Source organism: Rhagoletis zephyria, unplaced genomic scaffold (assembly GCF_001687245.7).
Source record: "Rhagoletis zephyria isolate East Lansing unplaced genomic scaffold, Rhagoletis_zephyria_1.1 Rzeph_scaffold_02375, whole genome shotgun sequence".
NCBI lineage: Eukaryota > Metazoa > Arthropoda > Insecta > Diptera > Tephritidae > Rhagoletis > Rhagoletis zephyria.
The window spans coordinates 36430-56543 of record NW_016159459.1 but is presented as its reverse complement, the minus strand read 5'-3'; the positions used below and the strand labels follow the sequence as shown (position 1 = coordinate 56543).

The 20114-nt window shown below is 36.8% G+C and overlaps 1 protein-coding gene across 1 annotated transcript in view; it reads left to right on the top strand.

Moving 5' to 3' along the window:
- The first annotated feature begins 12167 nt into the window (after positions 1-12167).
- The window catches only part of LOC108366680 (uncharacterized), a 44103-nt gene continuing 36156 nt past the window's right edge, over positions 12168-20114 (top strand). Inside the window, exon 1 of the mRNA XM_017621143.1 lies at positions 12168-12291. Coding sequence (XP_017476632.1) covers positions 12225-12291 — 67 coding nt within the window. The 5' untranslated portion in view covers positions 12168-12224. The remainder of the gene's footprint in view (positions 12292-20114) is intronic.

Genomic DNA, 20114 nt, shown 5'->3' with positions numbered 1-20114 from the left:
ATTTTCCTCAATTTGTAAAGTCAAAAGGTACAAGGGGATTGAGACGTGGATCGATGTCAACGCAGACCAAACACGATTAAACAGGTTTTATTATTAGCAAGCACAAAAAAAATTACATACGTATGCGCTGCGAATAATCCAATAACAAGGCAGACCAACACGAGCGATTGGTTTTTTCTTAAAGACAGCAAAGAAAATATATTAACTGAGGCGCAGATCGATGTTTGCATATGCACACCAATAACCAATTAAAACTCTAGTTTATTTTTTATAAATCGTAAAAAAAATGTTGTGATTGTAGACTGAAGAAATATTTAAATCCGCACACCAGTAATCCTTTTGCAACGACTGGTTTTATTTCTTCTGCTCGCAGGAAGACAAAATGTAGAAGTTGAGTTGCGGAGCGATATTCTGACTGCGCACACTAATGGTAGTTAAAAACGTATTAATATTTTCGTCTACACGCCAGTAATGGTTAGGCAAACTCGTTTATTTGCAAACTCGCAAAATATTTTGTATATTGCTAGGTAAAAACAATGATTAAATTCGCCTATGAAAATCGTGCCTCAAAGAAATGAATTTATGTTATTGGTTTTGTTCAATATCCGCATTTTTGTAGTCGCATGCATATATGCCTTTATTATAGAGGCGCAATTTTTTAGACACACCCTAACCTTCGTACATATATATACACGCTATCTTGCGCGTTAAAGGTTACTGTTTTATGGTGTTGTTATGCCTGACTGTTCCCGTTATGTACATGCACGTTAAAGCACACTGGCGAACCAACCCCCATACATTTTCAAACGCTTACATATGTACTTGCCGGATTCTCGGTGTATTTTTCCTTGCAGGTGCTCCACCGATGCTTACAAAACGCTGCTGATAAAAATGATGGTATCGCTTAAACTGTGTGCTGCCGGGGCTCCTGTGCCGGCGCTGGAACTTGCAGTGTACTAGAACTGTCAGTGTACTGGAACTTGCAACATGCTACAATACTGTTGGTGAAGCTCGCTAAATGACGAGTAGCTCACTTTTTTCCTTCGATGTACGCCGACTGCTTAATTGCTTTTGAGTTCCCTCGATGCGACCGCTACTGCCAAACCGTTATGCGAAAAACTTTTCATAAAAAGTGAAATAAAAGATGTTTTTGGCGATTCGTGGCCGGACACCAAATAAGAACATCCACAATCTTCGTTGGCATGTAATAATGTGTGGACGGTTTTATTTCCTTTAGAAAAATTGAAATTAGTTACATTAATATAATTTACAAAATTCTACTTACACTTTTGTGTGATTCCTCCGATATGCCGGCCACGAATGCCGCTATTTTCTTTGCACATAATGGCTGTCATATCGTTTACACAGTTTGGCATGGCGTTGCCACTAATACAAAATTTTACATACAATTTACGATACAATTAGGATTGCCATCTTACAAAAATACAATTATGTTTTATTAAATCCTAAGCCGCGCCAACAGAAGCATATCGCTGCCTATACCCAGGTCGATTTGGGAAGGAGAATGACAGTTAGGATCTGCTAAATCAAGAGGCGACCATTCTTTCTTTTGCTCAGAATTTATAAGGAATTTTGGAAGCAACTTGGTTAATTGGGGCAGTACTTTCGCTTACGCTGGGATTTCGCGCTTTAGATCAGAGCTGATTAAGACCAAGGAGCACAACTTGTTTGATGTCTGGACAATTTTTCCACCCGTGCCAGAGATCTCGAAACTCGAAGCTTGGCAAGGTAGCCTTAGTCTAGACTGGGCTTTCGATGAGATAAAAGTGCGTTGGGAGCCCTGATCAATGAGTGCTCTCAGTTTACGTTTTACATGGACTATCGCAGTTGGGAGGAGTACTTGGTTTTCATTTTCTGTATAAAGGGATTGTACTTGATTGGAACATTGGGGGAGCTCGTCTTGGGTTTCCGAACGGTCCGGCGTTTGCAGGTTAGCAGAAGCTGTTGCAACCTGAGAACTGGTTCTCCGCGGTTGTGGTTGACGCTAGTTAGGCGTGGAGGTTACGTCCTTGTGGAGAGTTGTGTGATGCCTTCTTTGACATTTATAACACGTCCGGTCAGATGGACAGTCTTGGAGGGTATGCGTGGAGGAGAGGCAGTTAGTGCACAAGTTATGTTCCATCACAAGTTTTTCGCGGTCGTTTATGGAGAGTCTTTTGTATTTGAGAAACTGACTGAGGGAATGGGTTTGTCGTTTGCAGATAACACAAGCGAACTTTTTTCTTTGTTCTGTCATCTGTGACTGGACCTGAGAAAAGGATATATTTTGTGACCCTAGGGTTTGTAGTGGTTTTGAAAACGACCTATTATGGGATGGGGGTAGCCTTTTGTTGCTATTATTTGCGAAATTAGGCTTGTCTTTGGGTGGTCGCCATTGGTCTACCCTTTCAACTGCCTCACATCTTGTGGTGAGGAACTGGTTCATTTGTGACCAGTTAGGGAGGTTTTTCCTCGAGTTTAGGGAGTTTCGAGGTAATTAAGTAGATTAAAATGGGATCCCAGCTTTCAGTGGATACATTCTGGGTTGCCAGGATTTGGAGGCAGTTTTTAACAGTGAAATAAGCCTTTGAATGTCTTCAGTCTTCTCCACTTTAATTGGCTTTAAGTTCATTAGAACTCGAATCTGGTTGGCCACAAGTACACGCTTGTTCTCATATCGTGACCGGAGGGCTTCCCATGCCAGCTCGAAATTGCCATCACTTAGGGCGAATTGTTTCACGATCTGGCCAGCTTTACCTTGTGTTTTGTACCTAAGGTGGTACAATTTTTGCGCTTTTCTGAGTTTAGGGTGGTTTATGTAGACCACCGTGAATATATCACGGAAGGACGGCCATTGTTCATAACCCCCGTAAAAGACCTCAGTATCACAAGGAGGAGCTTTTAAGATAAAGCCAGATTCGTCTTTGGGTTGTGACGTAGGGTGCGTAGGCACGTGAATGCTCCTTTGTTTGAGGAGGTGGAGCTGGTCACCGATTTGCGCTTTGGTGTCCTCATAGGTGATGAGGCATGGCCGGTATTTGCTAAAATCTTCAGGGAGGTCATGCTCATCTGTCTCTACTACCATATCATATGAATTTTGCACTCGTCTCCAGAAATTATCTAAGTTAGAATTCTTAATATTTAGGGCAGACTCAGAATTATCTTCTAGTGGAGTGGATCTAAATCGTGTGCGCTAATCCATAAAATTATCAGTCTCTGCTATAAACTTAGTGAATGAGACCGAAGTTTTGGGTTTTCTGGCGGACTTTCCACTTGAACGCGTTGGGCGTTGTGATTCGGTGGAAGCGCATTGACCTTTTTCGTCATCACTCATTTTGGGGTTTTTTATTTGTCTTCGGTGTGGGTTGCTAGTAACATCAAACGTATGAGAATTTACGGTTATGTGAAGGTTATTACTTCGAATATGTGCCGATCTGAATTTAAGTTCACGTTTGGAATGCAGAGATCAGAGGGCTTGGAGTAAAAAAGATTTTACTGAGGTATGTAGAAGACACAATAGTCCGCGATAAATTTCAGTAGCTCCGTTAATGAAATGTAAAAGTGGACATTGGAGGTATATGGTTGAACTGAGACCGACTAGTTTTTATTAAGAAAAGTTGGAGAAACCACTTTGTTTAAATGTTTACTCGCGAAACTGTTTTCTACTCACACTGTAAGCACAGAATATACGTGTTTTATGTGTAATAAATATAATATGTTAATAAATAAGCATATATTCAATTTTATAATTATATCACGCAGAGATATGTATTTGGCCCACTGTATATGCTATTTACTTTTTATGTACATACTAGCCGGCCACGGATGCGCGAGGCTTCGCACGCGCTGAATGTATGCATATATATGTACATTTACGTATTAGGAGAAAGAAATCATATGTCATCATGTACTTCGTTTATTATATACATACAAAATCTTGTCTAAATCCGTTCAGTAGCATGGTTAAAATATCTCGCCTTTCCGTTATACTATTTATAGAAGATAGTAATTATAAAAAGGTGGCAACCCTACTCAAAAACTTAAAGTTTTTGTACATGCGACGGCCATGCACTTTCATTTGGTATATCACTTATTTATCCAACGAACCGTGAAGATCATATAGTTTTTAAACAGGTGGCAACCCTACTCAGAAATATAATACATTATTACACATCCCGAGGCTAAGTCTTTTCGTTTGACAGTGACGTGCAGAACTGACGTCTACGCTTATTAGAATTAAATATAGTAATTTTATTAACAGGTGGCAACCCTATTAAAAAAAAAATTAGTGATTTTCTTGAGGTCAATCCCTTTCATTTGACACCTCATCTTTTGTAATCTAACGAACGGTGCGGATCTTATAGTTTTTTAGACAGGTGTGGCGAAAATCTCTAGTTTTGAACTGGTGCGCTTCTAGTACATTTAAAACCACTACTAGTTCGCGATAAATCTCTTTTGAATGCAAACAACTGGCGAATTTAACACGGCGATGTCATAGGAATTGGAAATTGTCCCCCGCTGCATTACCTTTTCTATAGTTCAGAACCAGTCCTAAATTCGACATATGGGATCTATTTCGCTTTGCACCCCATTTTCTATAGTTTCGAACCTGTTGTAAACGAAAAAAGTAACAAGATGTTTTCTTTTTGGGTTACCACGGTAGCAATTTTTAATTATTTGCAGAGAAATGTATTTTCAATCTGAAATCAAATTTGTTTTAATGAATGTAAATTAAAGTTTGCATTTGAAAACACGTTTACATACCTTTAGCTGTAGCTGAATTTGCAGATGTGCTGACTGTTATTGGTAATATTCCAGAAGGTCCCAAAATATTAAGATGTTAACACAAATTTTAGTTTTGTATTACCAAACTATAAAAAAGCATGCGACTATAAAAAAGGAAGCGACGTGCAGACTGAAAGCGTATTTGAACGAAAAACCCGCCAAGCAAAAATCTACTTAAAGTAAACAAGCCCCCCGCTGCATCCCTTTTTCAGTAGTTTCGAACTAGTTCAAAATTCGCCAAATGATATCTAGTTCGTTCTGCATCCCTTTTTCTATAGTTTTGAACCAGTTCTAAATTCGTCATTTTAGATATAGATTTCTAAAATTGTTTTTTATAAGTATCACATTTCGCTGCTTTTGAACTGGTGGCGATCTAGTTACTATCGGACTAGTTCGTTTTTGGCTATAAAGATCTAGTACGGAACTACAAATTTGGTTCACCAGTTCACAAACAGTTTCCTTATTAGTTTAAATCTCATCCAGCAAATTGCGAGCAGCTGTTTTTCGTACTGGCCAATTCTTACAAGTAAAAATTTATCCAGTAAAATTCGTACAAACTTTTACTGGATTTTACTGGAAATGAGTAAACAAATACAACTTTTATTTAAGAATCGAACACGAAACGAGAAAGGGCAACCAAAAGGCCACACTTTTTGGTAGAAACGAAAAAACCATTAGACATTATTTACCCATACGCCCTATCATGCAAGTGACTTAGGCTGACAGGGACCCTTACCCTTACTGTTTATCAGAGCTGTGTAAGTGTGAAATCATTTTCAATTTTAAATCAACANAATTTTCCATTCTCTCAAAGCAGTTATGAATTCACACATCAACATATTCATAGCAAGATTGAAAAAACCAATGCCCAATCAAAAAAAGGTTTAACACTGAATGAGTATTGAAAAGGCTGCAATCTTTTATGTGTGTGCATTCTTTAACTCAGTACCAATCATTAGTTCAAAGACACCCTGGTAAATAACTTTTTGATAAAAAGGAAGATTTTTGACAATTGCTCAATTGTAAAAATTCGAACCGGCGTTACTCAATTTAAGTTTTCTGGTAGAGGGGATTTTATATCATAAGTTTGGGATTATATATAAAACAGTTGTATTAACATTTACGTTTTAAATATAATTCATGTTTTATCTTGAAAATGTTTAAAATTTACATTAAATTAGATAACTACTTCACATAAGCTTTACATTTAGGTTAATAAAATTTTAGTGAAAATATTTTAAAAATCTTAGTGTCTTTAATAAAAAAAACAGCTCATCATAAAAAATGTATCGCCTTTCGGCGTCGGCGTAAGACTGTAGGTCCCTCCCATTTGTGTGACAGCAAAGGCGCACGCTACAAATCGGAGGAGAAGCTCGGCCAAAACTTAGCAAAAGTGTCAAGGCCAAAATATGATTATTATAAATAAATTTAGTTTCAAACAGGTCGCAACCCTCTTCAAACACCTCAAAAGTATTCCCAATATTATTTAGTTGTGAACCCGCATGAGTCCGAAATTACCATTTTTTACCAGAATTTCCAGATTTTACCGGAAATCGTACTTGGTTTTCTGGCAACTGAGAGGACAAATAAGAGAGTAAGTAAGGTCATCTCTTTGTCAGAAGCTACCTGGTGGTAAATTCTGGTAAATGTGTCAAAAGATCCGATGTATAGTGTGTTTGACAACCAAATTGTAAACAAAAGAGAAGTGTACTCTGCTAATGCATGTTGAAAAGTAAATAATTCCTTGTTTGAGTGGATGCTAATGAATTTTGGTTAAATTACAAAACGCTTAAAACGGTATTAGAAGTTATTTTACGTTTAAAAACTTTAAGACTTTAACACATTACCACCCTATACTCTATATGTGCTTGACCATTGAACTAAATCGTTGTTTATTTGGGTAAGATTAAAATATATTTTACTATTCAATATTGGAGTTGGTGTGAAACAAAAATTAGTAATTTATTGCTATGTATGCAAATGAGCACTACAATTATGAGCTTATTGAGCATCCCTTAGTCAAAAATAAAGGCGATTTTGCTTGATCAAGTTTCGAATCTAAGAAGAAATGTTTTTAAACAAACAAAAGATTAATAATAAAATTTAAATGATTTAAGATATTGCGTATGGTAGCATGAAACGTCACAATCTTCTTAATTGTCAGGTTGTTGATATGGCGACCATAAAGTGACAATGGAAACACATAGCTGCAGATTTCATACTTACAATGGGATAAACTTCAAACCCCTAATATAAATTAGTTAAATTTAGTTATTATTTTTTTATCAATTTTAAGTTTTCGTTTGGAATAATTTTCATGAACTTATCTATAAGGATATCTCTTTGGAAAATTACCGTACATCCGATATCTATTAAAATTTTGACATCCTCACTTTTTGGAAAAAGAAGTTCAAGATACAAGTTTATGCGCAAAAAATAAATGAAACAATAAAAGTCTCCTTATATTTATGGAACTTATAATAAAACNATCAATTTTAAGTTTTCGTTTGGAATAATTTTCATGAACTTATCTATAAGGATATCTCTTTGGAAAATTACCGTACATCCGATATCTATTAAAATTTTGACATCCTCACTTTTTGGAAAAAGAAGTTCAAGATACAAGTTTATGCGCAAAAAATAAATGAAACAATAAAAGTCTCCTTATATTTATGGAACTTATAATAAAACAATTTTTATTTCATAACCCAGACTTTATGAATAGCCTACTCTATAAGTAATAGTAGAAATTCCGAATTAGTAAGTTCAGTCAAGATGTCATCCAAAAAAGTTTTGAAGAAAATCACTTTTTTCTTTTGTGAAAATTTGGGACTATCTTATAATTTGAAAGCTTACAATATGATATTATAATATTATTGCTAAATTACGAAACAAAAAGTCTTTAATTGGCTCTACTGAAATATATGAAATTTTGAGTTGTGTCGTTATTGCAGAGGACCATCGATGTGTAAGCGCCTTTCTATTATTATTAGCAATCATCAATACAGTTTTAAATTACATAAACCCAGTCACAGCACTTTTTTGTATTCGACACTTCCAAAAATCACATAATACATAAAATAAATAAAAGCTGTTTTGATCAATATTACATAAACTGGAAACTATTAAAAATAAGTGCGCTTGTGTACAGAGATTATAGAACATATTTAGTTCCTAAAATGTCTGTTTGCAAGGTATAACAATAAAAATTCACATCAAATTGCTAAGAATGATGAAGGAAATCGATTCAGACATGCCTGTTTAACTGGCCGTGCGTGCACAAAACAAGCACATTTTAATTAAGGGGCTGTTCAAGTATTATGTAACCACCAGTGGGAAGCGGGGGTCTTGGTTTGCTTATTTTTAAAGACAAGGGGCAACATTTCTTCAAATAAAACATTAATTACAAACGCACAAATTTTGCCTGCAATTTCGATCACAATTGAACACTGGCACTTCGCTCTCGTTCGAATTTTTGAAGGCATTTTTTAAGGTATTTAGTGGTTTAACACTTCTTAGAGGCACTTGGTATTGTAAGAAAAATATGCGCAATCCGATCCCTAGCTATATTTTTTTGCAAAGAACGCCCGTTTTCTTTAAATTTGTAAAATTACAATAATTTTTTTATTTTGTTTACATCTGTCATATGTTACAATTAAAGAAAACTCTAAGAGTTGCCAAATATAAACATTTTTATATCTATTTATTATAATAATAATTTACAATAATAATTTATTTAATTGATACTTTACTAAAACACAAATTTGAAGTCCTAATACATTTGTAAAACTATTTATCACAAAAAGTTATTAATTGTTTGCAAGCGTACTATAGCTTTCACGCATTTTGAGAACAAATAAGGGAATAATGTATACATACATGTGCGTACTTCCACTCCACAGAACCCTGGTCAGATCATAACCTAAAATAGCAGTAGTCCTTCGGCACGCAATGACAAACCTTCGAGGATATTTCCGCCTTGAAAACANTAAAACTATTTATCACAAAAAGTTATTAATTGTTTGCAAGCGTACTATAGCTTTCACGCATTTTGAGAACAAATAAGGGAATAATGTATACATACATGTGCGTACTTCCACTCCACAGAACCCTGGTCAGATCATAACCTAAAATAGCAGTAGTCCTTCGGCACGCAATGACAAACCTTCGAGGATATTTCCGCCTTGAAAACACTTCTTATATAATCATTTGGCGTTCGGTGTCAGCCTTAAATATGTAAGTGTCTCCATTTGTGTGACAACAACAGACCTCATGCCTCAAGTTTGAGGAGAAGCTCGGCCAAACACTTAGAAAAATATTTCAGCACCAAATATTTATTTTTTTTAGTTATTTTAAGGGAGATGGCAATCTTCAGATTTCACATTTTGAGTACAAAAATTTCAACCCTGATACAACAAATAGTATTAGTACTGAATGATAATGACAGATTGCATTCCCATAAACGTACAATCATACATGATTGAGTTTTTTTTGCATTCACATTCTCTATGAGAAAGGGTCTCAACCATTCCATAACACTCTACATATTTTGTGTTTACAATTTGTAACCAATCTCAAGAGTGGTTGTTAAATTTTTTAAATCAAACAATCACATTTTTGAAACGAAAAAAATGAGAATGCACACTCAATTGATTCAATCATTACACAGCTCTGCTGTTTATACACGCTCTAATTCAGGCAGAACTCCATAAGCAAGTGCAAAATTTTTACGTTCGAAACTGTGATTTATATAGTCATAGTTAAAGCTTGAATATTTTTATAGCAAAGTTACAAACAAAAATGCAACTTGAAAAACATTGTGAACACTGCATATCGGTTTGTTGAAGGTACTTACAGGGCACAGGTGCTAGAGTCGAGTGGCGAATATGGCGGTATCTATTATGATTTCAGCTTTCCGACGTTGAGTTTTCCTTGTAAAGCCTGATTATGGCAACTTAACTTAACTTAACGGAACGTAGAACTTAGAGAATCGAAATGAAACAGATTTCGACGTGGCATTAAGTTATGTTAAGTTTCGGCTGTTCAATTATAAGCAACACCCATTTAACAGAATTTTTAAGAGAGCCGTAAGTTACGTTAAGTTGCCATAATCAGACCATAAGGTTGGGCGCAGATTTTTTGCGGCATAGAGGTGTGTGGGTATCCAAAACACTGAAGGGCGTGCATAATCCGTCATCGTCGTCATCACATCAGGGGCTTATTTCTTCATTGCAATTCGTTTTTATGTGGCGGGTATCAATCCCAGCGAACGACCAGAGACTAGAGCAATTTTTGAGGACCTTTCATATATCAAGCTGCTAAGTCTAATACAGACCAGTGATGACATTGATGGTACAATTGTACTTTTTTGGTATATTTGGAATCTCAAAAGTACATTCGTACTACATCGACATTTTTGATACAAGTTTGTCAAAATACGGCACTGCGCCAAATTCTGTCGAAATACCACTATGTATACTTGAAAATTTAAATGTTTGTGGATGAAAATACACTCATCTTGTTCCACTTCATACAAGGCGTGGTGTTTATTAAAAACGAAAGACTTACTAAAATCAGTTGCAGTAATAATATAAACCGTAGAAAAGACTAAATATTTTCCTAAATATTTTTCTGAAACTTCGCATTCTGCATTGAATGCAATTCTTTTTTGTAAAGTTTTTGTGTTACTTGCACTTAATAAACATACTTGAATGCTTTTGTTGCTTGCCTTGATATATATTCATTTGTATTGGAAGCTTAGAGTCAACTTCACAAAATGATTTTCATGCGTTCAGAATTGTATTCTTAGGGTTTTGATGGCCTTTTTAAACTTCCCTGCAGAAAATGGAACTAGTTTGTAGCTAACTATTAACTAACTAGCAGTCGACTAGTGGTAACTATTTACTAACTATTTCCGTTGGCCGTAACTAGCTACTTTTGAAGGACGATGGCTTAAAAATAGTGAGAACTGGTTTCCTCTGCATTAGATGTTAACTAACTTATAGCTAACTACTTTTGGACATAAGCTATCAATTAAAAAAAAAAAAAATATTTTTTAATTTTTTAATTTTTTATATTTTTATTCATTTACTTATTTTATTTAACATTACATATTTGCCTATTTGCTTACATGTGTATTGAAAGTAATTTTTGTATGAGGATATTTAAATACAAGCTTATAAAGAAACCAAGCTTCCGTNACATTACATATTTGCCTATTTGCTTACATGTGTATTGAAAGTAATTTTTGTATGAGGATATTTAAATACAAGCTTATAAAGAAACCAAACTTCCGTTAACGTCTGCATGACTCCTGCACAACTTTACAACTAACTTAAAGTTAGTTTTGTCATAGCTAATTAAAAGTTAGTTATTTATCGAAATCCCGCAAAAAAGCTAACTAAAAGTTGGTTATTTCAATCAATTGATATTTTTTTCTGCAGGGTAGTTATTCATGGTCATCGATGATATTCAGCCTTACTGCATGCTTACCTAAGAGCAAAGATACAGAGTAGTCAATTTTCTTCAATTTATCAATCAAGTACCGAAAACCTCTTAGTTATAAATTTCGCGTCAATTACGTTTATCCAAAAACATAGAATGCGTTCATGCAACATGCGAACGCCATGCCAGAAGGTTTTCAGTTTGACACTTTTGTCCATTTGTGCCTGAAAATAGAGTATGAACTGTTTCGCACAGGAAGAAGTGGACACGTATTTAGGATCTAATACGTTCCGATTTTCATTCTATACTACCCAGATCTCCAGGATGGGGAACGCTGTCGTGACTGGTTTGGGCACCCATGTGATGCCGCGGGTTCGTGTGGAACAGAGATGATGATTTTTTTTACCACATTTGATCACACAAATTATCTATAACAAATTCTTGGATAAGTTACACCGTATACTGCACTAGAGTCCGACCGATTAATCGGCCGATGCCGAGGCCAGTATAGGCCCAAAAAGAATCGGCATCGGCCGTTTTTGGCCGATTCTTGAATGAGGTTATGTTATTTAGTTATTTGTTTATGTTTTTCTTTTGTTACTATAAAAATTTATAAAAGCATTTGTTCTTGAAATGAAATTATATTCAGGATTTAATCGGCAAAGAATCGGCCGATGCTTCGGTAGATTAAATCCTGAATTAAATTCATTTCAAGAACAAATGCTTTTATAAACTTTTATAACAACAAAAGAAAAACATAATAAAATAACTAAATAACATAACCTCATTCAAGAATCGGCCAAAAACGGCCCATGCCGATTCTTTTTGGGCCTATACTAGCCTCGGCATCGGCCGATTAATCGGTCGGACTGTATACTGTACATATCCTTAGAAATAAAACATTTAAGTTGTATTTTTAAAATGCATCTAATTTCGAAAATATTTACAGGAAATTTTGTAACGAAAAGTGTGCATCCAGACTGAAGTCAACAAAAATGGCCACACAGTGCAGTACTAGTACAGACGAGGGTTGTGAAACAGATCAAACAAACGAAATGAGAGGTAATTATTAAAGCTCCCATATTTTTCCTAGTGGGCATACTTTAGAAAATTGGGCAAGTTACGAAATTTGTTCGCAAATTAGTAAAATTTGCCTATAAGTCAGTGGGAAGTTTAATGGCACCTAGGGATGGAAAATGCGCACGCAGAATCGATTCTATGCTTCAGAAGCGACTTTCAGGTTTTCGATTCTTAAAGCCGATTAATCCCCTCTGATAGTCGACTTTAAAACTTAAATTGACTTTTTGAAAATTTACAAAAGAAATTAACACCTGCCTTTATGAAGTAATGAACATAAAATTATAATTTTTCAATAATTCAAAAAATTGTATTTGACTGGATCCATTTCAAATCATGCAGGATGGTATATCGAGAATCGGGTTCAGTTTAAAATATGTTGTTCTACTTCAAAAATAAATGAACAGATATTTTTTATAATTTTCATAGCATGACTTTTGCATATTTTACGGATTTTTTAAGTTTTTGTCAATTAGTAATAATTTTTTGGCAAATTTTTTTATAAACCTTATGGTTTCCGTAATTTGTAAGCTATTTGGTTGCTCCTAAGATTATTTGTCCCCGTTGTTTTTTAATTTATTTATAAATAAAAGTGAAAAATTTCGATAAACGATAACAATAATACGATTTTTTGAAAAAAAACAAAAAGAAATTTTTTTTCAGAAAAAGGCCATTTACATACTGCGTTCTATTTTCCATAAAAGTTTCGTTTGGTATTTATTTGTTTCTTAGGAGAAAACAAATTATTTTAATTTTTTCTTTAGAACCTCTTAAATTCTAAAACTTTTAAGATTTCTGGTTGTTTCTTGAATGAGTTTTTTCACTTACTTATTCGTATAATTTTCGCGATATATGTAGTTGAATGTACGCCTTGACATAATTGATCGAAAAATTCTGTATCAAGATAATAGTCAAGAGATTCATTAATTTTTCATAGAGTTGAGAATAATTTGAGTTCGAATTAAATTTTATGTACAAATTATAGATACTCTCAAAGCCAAAAATTAGGACAAAAATTTTCGATTTTTGAGGAAATGTTTGTTTGCTTATTAAAAGACGTTAGGTACTACTGCTGGTGGATGGTTCCGTGATCAGAAGTGGAAAACTTTTGACTGCCATTCACCTGGGAGGGGCCAGAAGCGATTCTTGTGCGTACCGTTCAAATCGCAGCTCACAACGTCCAGATATTTATATCCACGTATCCTCTGAGTAACAACTAAACACCCGTTTGGGAGCGAACTAAAGTGAGAAGGCGTAAAACTTCGCCTGCGCTGGGTTTTGTTCCCGCCACGCTAAAACCCCGCCCAATGAAAAATTCCAACAAGCCTCGGATGAGACCCCCTTTTTTTGGGGACGATCACGGCAAACGCATAAAGGACTATGATTTGAGCGTATGCACCTGGAATATCCGGACCCTTAATGAGGAAGGTCTCTGCCCGGCTGGCTGATGTCCTCGGAAAGACAACGGCTGATATCACCGCCATCAAAGAAATGCGATGAATGGGGCAAGGAAAAGTAAGTGTGAAGCCTTGCGACGTCTACTAGAGTTGCCACGCAAAGGAGTCCAAATTCGGTGTTGGATTCGTGGTAGGAGAGGGACTCCGTCGCCGAGTACTGGCGTTCACCCCGGTGGACGAACGTCTAGCCACAATCCGCACCAAAGCTAGATTCTTCAACATCTCGCTCATCTGCGCCCATGTCCCGACGGAAGAGAAGGGCGAGGCGTCCAAGGATCTCTTCTTGGAGCGCTTGGAACGAACATATGAGCGCTGCCCCCGACACGATGGCAAGGAAGGGATCTTTGGCGCTACTGTCGGAAAATTCAGCCTCCACGACGAAGATTCCGATAACGGACTGAGGCTGATCGACTTCACCGGGGCCCAAAACTTAGTAACATGTAGTACTAGGTTCCAGCATAAGAACATCACCAAGGTATATGGCTGTCTCCAGATCGAAAAACGAGAAACCAAATCGATCATGTTGTGTTAGACGGAAGGCANATGCTTCAAGCGTTTTGGACGTACGTACACTCCGAGGGCCAAACATCGACTCGGACCACTATCTTGTTGTAGCCAAGATACGCACCCGACTCTGTGCAGCAAAAAATGTGCGCCCAACAATGCAAGGAAACCTTACCGTCGGAAAGCAGCAATCGCAACAGACGGCCAATTTATTCGCCACTCGACTCACACACCTGCTCTCTGAGAGCACTCTTCAACAATCCGACGTACGCGAGCAGTGGAACCACATTTCCCGATCATTAAGTACCGCCGCCGAAGAAGTAGTTGGATTTCAGCGAGCCCGAAAGTGGTACGATGAGGAATGTCAAGANCAGTGGAACCACATTTCCCGATCATTAAGTACCGCCGCCGAAGAAGTAGTTGGATTTCAGCGAGCCCGAAAGAACAACTGGTACGATGAGGAATGTCAAGAAGCCGCAGAGAAAAAAGATGCCGCCTACAGGGCCACGCTGCGATCGGGCGCAACGCGAGCCATGTGGGACCGTTATAGGGAACTGAAGAAGGAAGCGAGACGTATTTGCCGCAATAAGAAGAGAGAGGCCGAAATACGTGAGTGCGAAGAGCTTGAGATGACGGCTGACATGAAGAACGCTCGAAAATTGTATCAGAGGGTTAGGCGACTTACGGAAGGTTTCAAGACCGGGGAGAACTCCTGTAAGAACAACAATGCAGACCTTGTGACCGATGTCCAGAATGTACTTAAATTGTGGAGGGAACAATTTTACAACCTACTGAATGGTAGCAGCGCTGAAAGTAGTGGAGAAGACGAACCCGAGCCCCAGTCGATGATAATGGAGTAGCGGTCTTCCGCCTGACTATGACGAGGTACGAATAGCGATTACGCGGCTGAAAAACAACAAAGCTGCTGGAGCTGACGGCCTGCCAGCCGAGCTATTCAAGTACGGTGGGGAGGAGCTGATGAGGTGCGTGCATCAGCTCGTATGCAGAATATGGGCAGATGAACACATGCCCGACGACTGGAATTTAAGTGTGTTCTGCCCAATTCACAAGAGAAGCGACCCCGCCATTCGCGCCAACGCGCGGAATCAGCCTTCTAAGCACAGATTATAAGGTCTTATCGAGTGTATTGTGTGAAAGGCTGAAGCCCACCGTCAACGAACTGATTGGACCTTATCATTGTGGCATTAGGCCTGGAAAATCCACCATAGATCAGGTATTCACAATACGCCAATTCTTGGAAAAGACCCGGGAGAATAGGATCGACACACACCCTCTATTTGTCGATTTCAAAGCGTCTGTTCTGCCTTCTCGGGATTGGATAGAGAAGCAACGCGAATAGGTCTGGTGGTGAACGAGGACAAAACGAAGTATATCCTCTCATCACACAAACAGTCAGAGCATATGCGTCTTGGCACACACATCAATGTTGACAGTTACAAGTTTGAAAAAGCAGTCGACTTCGTTTATTTGGGAACCAGCATTAACACCAATAATAATGTCAGCCTTGAAATCCAACGGAGAATCACTCTTGCCAACAAATGCTACTTTGGGCTGAGTAGGCAATTGGGAAGACTCTCTCGTCGTACAAAGATCACACTCTATAAGTCACTCATCATGCCTGTGCTGGTATATGGCGCGGAGGCATGGACAATGAAAGCATTTGATGAGGCGGCTCTTGGAGTTTTCGAGAGAAAGATTCTGCGAAAGATTTACGGACCTTTACGCGTTGGTGATGGCGAATATCGCAGACGATTTAGCGATGAGCTGTGTGAGCTTTACAACGATATAGACATAGTGCATCGAATTAAAAAACGGCGTCTCCGCTGGCTTGACCATGTCGTTCAAATGGACAGAAACACTCCTGCTCTGAAAATATTCAACGCGGGCCGCGATGCTGGTAACAGAGGAAGAGGAAGGCCTCCTCTGCGTTGGAAAAACCAGGTGGAGAAGGACATGGCTTCACTTGGCATTTCCAATTGGTGTCAGAGTGTACAGAAGAGAAATGACTGGCGTGCTGTTTTAGACTCGGCCAAAATCGCTTAGGCGGTTACAGCGCCAATAAAGAAGAAGAAGAAGGTACTACTGCTATTTATCAAAACACCAAACGAAAATTGTACGGATTGTAGCATTTAAGAGGTTCTAAAGAAAAAATGAACAACGTCGAAAAGCAACGGCNAAAGCTGCTGGAGCTGACGGCCTGCCAGCCGAGCTATTCAAGTACGGTGGGGAGGAGCTGATGAGGTGCGNCCAGCGTTGGCACTTTGCTACGATCGTAGTAAATTTGCTACGATTTTTAAAAAATTTCAAAATTTGCTACCCCACTACACTTTATTCTATTTTTACTACGCTTTTTATATTCAATTCAACTTATAGGCAGAAACTATTTCTAAATCACTAGAACTTCAAAAATGTGTTATACAGACCATGGCTTCAAGATCTAAATGTATACTCCTTATTGCAAATTGTGCAAGAAGCGTCTGACCAAAAACATCGGAAACATAAATAGGCACCACCAGTGTTGGGAAATGAAATTCTTCCTTCAGTACGAAATCTATGCAAAAACTGTACTTTTCGCCTGTAAATTGTATCCACTTTTTAATTTGCTCATATATTTTCTTAGTACATGCATACATAGATTCTCTTCAAGACCAATGATTTAATGGTATTCATGGGAAAGTTTATGTAGGTACATTTACATATTTTCTACTTTTAACATAAACGTGTATGCATATATTTAAAGGTACACTTCTTAACAAACAAATTTTTTTAAAGTTATTATGAATGGATAAAAGAGACCTTTTCTTTGAATTCAGTACTAAAACTTGACATTTTAATAGTATTTCCAGCGCTTATCCAAACTTTACGACACGTACATATTGACAAGATTGGCCATTTATCTCAAAGTTATTGAATTTTAACTATTTGTTTATAAAAATGCAGTTTATACTTTAACAAAACCCGTATAAATCCAAGGTTCAATCTTTGCGCAACATTAAAAAATCAACAAACTTTCGTAAAAATTTCGAGCTTTTTAATTAGAGTTCCTAGAAATACATATTTTGAGTATGCAGTTTTGTAGCCCGATCAATTTAAATAAAGTGCAAGTTTAAAATAGCTGCTACTTATCGTTGATTTTTAATATTTTTTTTTGTTTGATGGAGGTGTTGCTCATTTTCTTCATTAAAAAAAATCGTCGAACATACTTAGGGAACGTCCCTATACTACGTGACCCACTTTTTGCAATTTTTAGTCCCACCCTCCCCCTTCGGCGACCACGCATAGTATATTCCAAGACCCGCCGCTCCCCCTAAAGTTTTCACGTAGTAATTCATTAATATGCTTTTGAATCATTTCTTGCTAACAGGAAGTTAAAAAACATGTATTTGGCTTATAGTATGAATTTGCGTCTATTAATACGGCGCTTGCTGCGTTAAAAAACGCTAGATTTCCTTAAAGGATGTTGACTACGTGATAAAAACCTAAGCCCTCCGCCCCTCACTGTGACCAAGCGTGGTATTTTGAAAATCCCCCTACCTCCCCTGAAAGGGTCACGTAGTATGGGTACGTTCCATTAGATAATATGGAAGAAAATGACCGACGTACACACATACAATAGCAATTGCTATGATGTTACCGTATAAATTCAGGACACGCATTTGCTTGGAAACTGTGTTGGTTATGGAGCTCATAAGCAGGGTTGTTGCGAATATTATTCCAAAATAAAAGTCCTTTCCGGATAATAAACAAACGTCCTGTCCAAATTAAACAAATTTGGTATCATAAGAAAATAGCTTTCAAACAGGAATAACGAACGACCTCTATTTATATTTTTTTTATAATTTAATACTAAAGAAATGCATATACCTGACACAAGGTTTGTTCTATGGTAATTAGTTAACATTTTTTGTTGAAATATTTTTCAATATGTGGCTTTCCTCGTTTAGACATTTCAGTTTTAAAGCTATTATAAAGCTTTCATTTGATACCAAACTTGTTTAATTTGGATAAGAGGTTTGTTTATTATCCGGAAAAGACTTATTTCGGAATAATATTCGCAAAAACCCTGGTCATAAGTTCAGCCAACACATTCAAGGGTCCATTACCCGGAGCTGCTCCAACATGATGAGTAGATTTTAGTGAGTCTCACATGCCACTGCCTCTGGCTACAAGCTGAATATCTGAATAAATAGCAATTATTTCTTTAAAATTATAGGAAAAGTGTTTGTTTACAAACTTACCTATGCCACTCTGTCATAGTACGCCTGTTGCTCCCTTTCATACCACAGTAATTTTGTATGCAACTCTGAATCAGCAAAATTCGTGCTCCTTCTCATTATCAACCCTGATCAGATTTTACCCCCGAGGAGTACTCAAAATGTTTATTACTGTATATACTGTGCTTGCACTTTATTATATTAAAATTGAATGAGCTAAAAAACTGCAAAATATAAAAATAAAAAATATATAAAAAAAAAATATTTAAATAGGGAGCTAGAAATTTTTACGAAAGTTTGTACATTTTTTTAATGTTGTTCAAAGATTTAAGCTTACTTTCATACAGTTTTTGTTAAGGAAAAAACTATATTTTTATAAACAAATAATTAAAATTAAAAAATAATAAAATAAATTCTCATTTTCGTTGTTGGTGTTTCCGACAGGGCAGGAGTGTGATGTAATGTGGAACGATTTTCCGTCATCCCTTGTCAAATTTGGTTTGTAGACAAACCGGTTTCGGCGTTGTGCCATCTTCAGTGTCATTTTTCGTTCTGAATAGTTTCTGTTTGAATGTCACTATTTATAGCCGTGTTAAATTGTCGTTGGTTCATAGTTAGGTACGTCTCAGCGGATTATATTCTTTCGTTCAACCAGTAGTTTCAGTTCTGTGTGTACATCCACAGGTAGAAATTAGTTCCTCACGTCTTTTTTGATTAATTGTTGCATGGATTCGCAGGTAGGTAAAAATCAGTTATTTTCTTTCTCTTTGTTTCTGTAGTTTGGACCTGCATTTCATTTTTTATGGTAGTTGCAGGGTTTCTGTTTTGTTTTGCGTATAGTAGCCTGAGTGGTTCGAATAATATATCAGATGCGGTGTTTATTTGCTCATTTATTATTTTTCCGATGAACGTCTTTTGTTTGTATATCTCCATATTCACTAATACGTTTAGGCGTTGTCCTTTGTGTTGTACATGGAGAACTTTGGCTGTCTTTCCAGTTTTCATTGGCGTACAATGGTTTTCTGCCATATGGTTTGCGAAGTTCGATTCCGGGGTGGTAGAAGGTTTTAGCATTTTTTTGTTGTNGTCCAGTAAGTGTTGTTGTTGGTCGGAATATTATTATAGTTCATCGTGTAAGTTGCTAGTGTGGAACATTTAAAAAAGTAACACTGAAGAAGTGACGTTTACTGTTTCTGTTGATTATCGTCTTCGCATTTCGCATGAAATGAAACATGAGTGTTGATGAGGAGTTCAGTGCCGTATACGGACAATATTTCCATGAAAAGGATGATGAAAACGATGATGAAAACTATGAAGAGAGCGATGATGATGAAGACGAAGTATGTGTATCTCAGGCAGAAGATGATACCGAACAAACTTTTGTTAAGATGGACCTGTATGTTGTTGATGTAAAGGAGGAGGAGCTGGTAACAAAATTTCTGTCAAAAGATTGTTGTAATAATGAATGCCATACACTGATACCACGGGAAATGATCTAGTGTATAATGATGTCTTTATAGCTTATAATTCAATGTATTTTGTTCATTACCAATAAATTATATTTTTTCGTATCTTTACTCTTCTTTCTCTACATTTTTAGTACACTTCTATG